Here is a 4405-nt window from a genome sequence, read left to right on the forward strand (position 1 = left end):
GGATACGTACTCTCCTGTCGTTCGAATTGAGACTGTGCGGATGTTATTGATCCTGGCATTTCTATTGGGTTATGAATGCTACCATGTTGACTTCGTTACGGCTTTCCTTAATGGTGTGCTGAAAGGAGTGAAAATATACATGGAGCAGCCCGCATACTTCAATGACGGAAGCGGTCGTGTATGTGAGTTGCTGAAAGGACTCTACGGCTTGAAACAAGCTTCGCGCTTATGGTACCAGACACTGCACGAGTACTTGGAGCAAATTGGCTTCAAGCAGTGCACATTTGACGTCGGTTTGTACCAGCGGTGGCAGGACGGCCGCGCTGTGTACGTTACAGTATATGTTGATGACTTGTTGATCGCTGGATCAAAGGAGGACATTGAGCATGTAATCGGTGAGCTGAGCGAAAAGTTCGCGTTGAAGAACCTCGGTCGTGTAAAGCACTTGTTGGCTATGGAGGTTAAGTATGTGCCGGGGGAGTTGCTCTGCATCTCGCAGACAGCATACATTGACCGAGTGCTCGAACGTTTTGGTATGAGTGGGGCGCGGTCAGCGGCTTCCCCGCAGATGCAGAACGAGAGGATGCCACCGATTGAGAAAAATCAGGACAAGACCAATGATCCAAAGTTTCCGTTCCGTGAGTTGGTGGGTGCTTTGCAGTATCTAGTGGCATGCACGCGGCCGGACTTGGCCAACGTAGTGCGTACGTTGTCTCGCTACAGCAGCTCGTACACAGAGGAGAATTACGAGTGTGCGAAGCGCGTACTGCGTTACCTACGGGCTACGCGAACCTACGGCTTAGTGTATAAACGTCAAGCGAACGTGCTGCCGCTGACAATTGATGCTTACTGCGATGCCGACCATGCCAACTGTCCGGATACGAGTCGATCTATTACAGGATACATTCTGCGGTTGAACGGATGCATGTTCATGTACAAGAGCAAGCAACAAAGCAAAGTGACCACGGACACGTGCAGCTCGGAGCTGCTTGCAGCAAGTATGTGCGTGGAAGACTTGATGTGGGCTCGTAAGTTGCTGAAAGAGATTCGGAGTGATAAGCTGCCGTGCTCTACGCTCTACATGGATAATCAAAGCACGCTCACTGTAGTAACAGAGCCTGGGAATTACCAGCGTATGAAGAGATTTGCCAAGACAAGTCGGAAAATCGCCGAGTTCGTGGAGAAAGAGAAAATCGCGGTGCAGTATATCTCGAGCGAAGAGAACATCGCAGACATCTTCACGAAGGCGTTGGGACCACAAAGATTCCAGGGTCTCCGCCAGAAGCTAAACGTTGAAAACGTTGAACAGGATGAGGCTCAGCATCAATGAGGTGGGAGTAACAGGAAGCTGCTCATCTGCAATGCAGCACGGTCATTCAAGCTGAGACCAGGCATATAGGAGACAAGAAGAACCACGTGCCAGTAAGCAGGGACGCGTGAGTTCAACGGGGGTTTTTAGCTGTTGATGGTGCGATGCATGTCCAACGGGTTTTCCTCCGCGTGCATGGCACGTTGCGTATGAGAGACTGCGCGGAGTAGAAAGGTTTAACGATGAATGCATTCTTGCTTTTGCTTTCCTGACAAACAAGTCAAGTTTCTCTGACTTACTACTTGTCCGCGAGACCATTACGCTGCAGTATACTGCGTGAACTACCAGGTTATCTGCTACCACAAAGCTAAATATTTGCTTTAAGTGACTAAGAGTTCATGTACCTCGTGGCCTGGGGTCTCTCCCTTCAGCTCTGCTTAAGTACCTTCCCTAGTTCACAGCCGGCGAGGACGTACAAGAGTTGTGGTGTGCAAGAAGCTGGTAATCGATTGTGTGACGTTTGTGTTGCTGAAGCTATTGAGTTGCTTTAACTAAGGTGCACTTAAGTTTTTTACACCACGATTTGAAACCATTATTATCTAATAGAATTTCACTCGACCGTCGGAGCCTCGCTTTTTTTTAAGTTAGAAGAGTTCAAGTGTGCCGTGAGCGTTTGCTACTTATGAGAAGTTGAGGTGTGTATGTGTGTTGTGTGCACGGCATTGTATTATAATGGAGTATTTCATCAACCATGGGTCTAAAACTTAGTGCACAATGCAGATGCACAAATCTGTGGAGGGACTGCTTCTTAGCCTTGACTTGAAGTCTGCAATCTAGGTTTCAGGTAGAGCGTTGGGTGAATGCTAGCTTGGGAGCAGGTTTTAGTGGCTCCTGCGTGGCTGAACACGTCTGCAGATGGATAATGCAAAGGTCTTCTTGGTTAAGATTCAAAATGCTTTACTTACTATTGTATGCTGGGCGTCACTAGTGTCGTTTCCGTGACTTACACTGCAGCCTGCAAGTTGAAGGAGACGGTCAATGCCGCTGCAGCACATGGGACTTGTATCTGTTCATTCGCCAGTAGTAATGCAGCCTTGTGCTTTGCATTGCAGTCTCCGTGATTTGGCTTCGTACATATTTCCAGTTATGGATGGCATGAACAGCGTAGCGTGCACCATCGCCAACGCCGATGCCACTGAAGAGTATTAGTAATCGACGTCGACATACACAGTGGGAGATTTTTGGTCCGCCGTGGGTCAAGGTTGCGGACGATGTGCGTCTGTCCCCCTTTTACGACAAGAAGGAAGTTTGTTTATTGTAGTGTATCAAACTGGTGCATAACTATTGATTGGGATGATAGCCTGTCTCTTTTATGGTGCACAGATAATTACCAAGACGACTGCGTTTGTGGACGGGAACGCCAACCTTTGAAGGCAACTGTGGACCGTGTACGCTCCGGATGACCATTGCAAGGGCAAGCTGAAGCTGGGTTTCGACAAGAGCTACCACAGCACCTGCTCGCTGGATTCGATCGGCTACAGGAACGTATCAAACGTATTTAGCTTGTAATGCTTTGAGTTGGATCTCACGCTGTTATTCTACCCAACCCGGTGCGATGTTTTGCAGTCTGCGTGATATGCAGCGTGGTGGCTACGAGCTCCACTTACCACGGCGACAACGAGTACTGCCAGGTGAGCGATAAGCAATATGCCATGAAGATTCTTGCGCTCACGATCGCCAATGTCAACGCTGCTCAAGCGTAATCGGCCAGCATAATTGAGTGGCAGATACTGAGTTGAGGTCTAGTAGATGAAGAAGTAATACTGACTTGTGTTTTTAAAGAATTAAAGAAACGTGAAAATGAAGGTGAGTCAAAAGCTTGCTTGACGTTTTTTTTACTTAAAGTGAGACTCAGGCGCGAGTTCTATTAAGTCAAGGTTACAAACCCGATGTTGTAGCCATTCTGGAACTCTCCGATGACGACGCGAGTCAGCGAGACGTTGGAGGCAGCAGTGACGCCCCCCTCGGTCGACGACTCGCAGTGTATCGAGAGCACCGGGAGACAGTTCAGCAGACCTTCGTCAAGATGTCCACTGTGGTCCACGTCGACGCTGCGAAATCTCGTGACGCGACGACAAAGAAACTGGTGCTGGAGATCCATCGAGCGCGAGGGTCTCGAGGGCCCTTTCGAGCTCGAAACCCGCCACAGTTGATCATCACGGGGCCTCCAGTTAGTGGCAAAGGCACGCAGTGTGAACTCCTCGTACGTGCCTTGGACGTCGTGCACTTGTCTACGGGCGAGATGCTTCGTCAGGCGATTCGCGACGGCACTTCACTGGGTCAACAAGCGCAAGGATACATGGACAATGGCCAACTCGTTCCTGATGAGCTCATTGTGGGTGTCGTGCTGGAGCGGCTGGCTCTACCAGACTGCAAGTCCCGTGGCTGGCTGCTGGACGGCTTCCCACGCACAGAAGCTCAAGCGCTCGCGCTGCTGGCTGCACGGATCGCTCCGGACTGTGTGCTGGCACTGGACGTGGCAGACGACCAAGTGGTCAAGCGCATCGCTGGTCGACGTCTCGACCCCGAGACTGGCAAAACGTACCACATGGAGCTCAACCCTCCGCCCTCGGACGTGGCTGCTCGTGTGATTCAACGCAGCGATGACACAGAGGAGACGGTGCGTACTCGACTGCAGCAATATCATGCGCACAGTGAGGCTGTCGTGTCGACATTAAGCGGCGTGTGTGAGCTGATCCAAGCGGACGGAACGCGCTCCGTCGACCAGGTAGCAGAGCAGCTGCTGGGTGGGGCGGAGCGCTGCCTGCTACGCAACAATGCGGCCATCATCTCGCTCTTCAGCATGAACTCAATGTACCAAACGCGTGCGTCACTGTTCCTGGCAAATGGTACGTTTCAGATTTATCCGTCGAGTTCTAATATTTAGAACTTTCTAATGTTGATATTGTGTTTTTTATTTAGTTTTTGAACACTTCAAGGACAAAGATTGCGTCTTGCTGTGTCTACCCGAGAGCTGCAACAGACCTGTCATTACCAGCGGCTTCCGGTCTGTGTGTGGCGATCCGTCCGTCTCGA

General features: G+C 50.5%; 1 protein-coding gene across 1 annotated transcript; it reads left to right on the plus strand.

Annotated features, from left to right (window-relative positions):
• Nucleotides 1-3215: 3215 nt before the first annotated feature.
• On the plus strand, nt 3216-4279 carry PITG_05709 (adenylate kinase, putative; the record flags this gene model as incomplete). The annotated part of the gene is made up of 1 exon (XM_002997928.1): nt 3216-4279. The coding sequence occupies one exon, from the start codon at nt 3396-3398 to the stop codon at nt 4254-4256; it is 861 nt and encodes a 286-aa protein (XP_002997974.1).
• Nucleotides 4280-4405: the final 126 nt, after the last annotated feature.

This window comes from Phytophthora infestans, genomic scaffold (genome assembly GCF_000142945.1).
Source record: "Phytophthora infestans T30-4 supercont1.9 genomic scaffold, whole genome shotgun sequence".
NCBI classification, from domain to species: domain Eukaryota; phylum Oomycota; class Peronosporomycetes; order Peronosporales; family Peronosporaceae; genus Phytophthora; species Phytophthora infestans.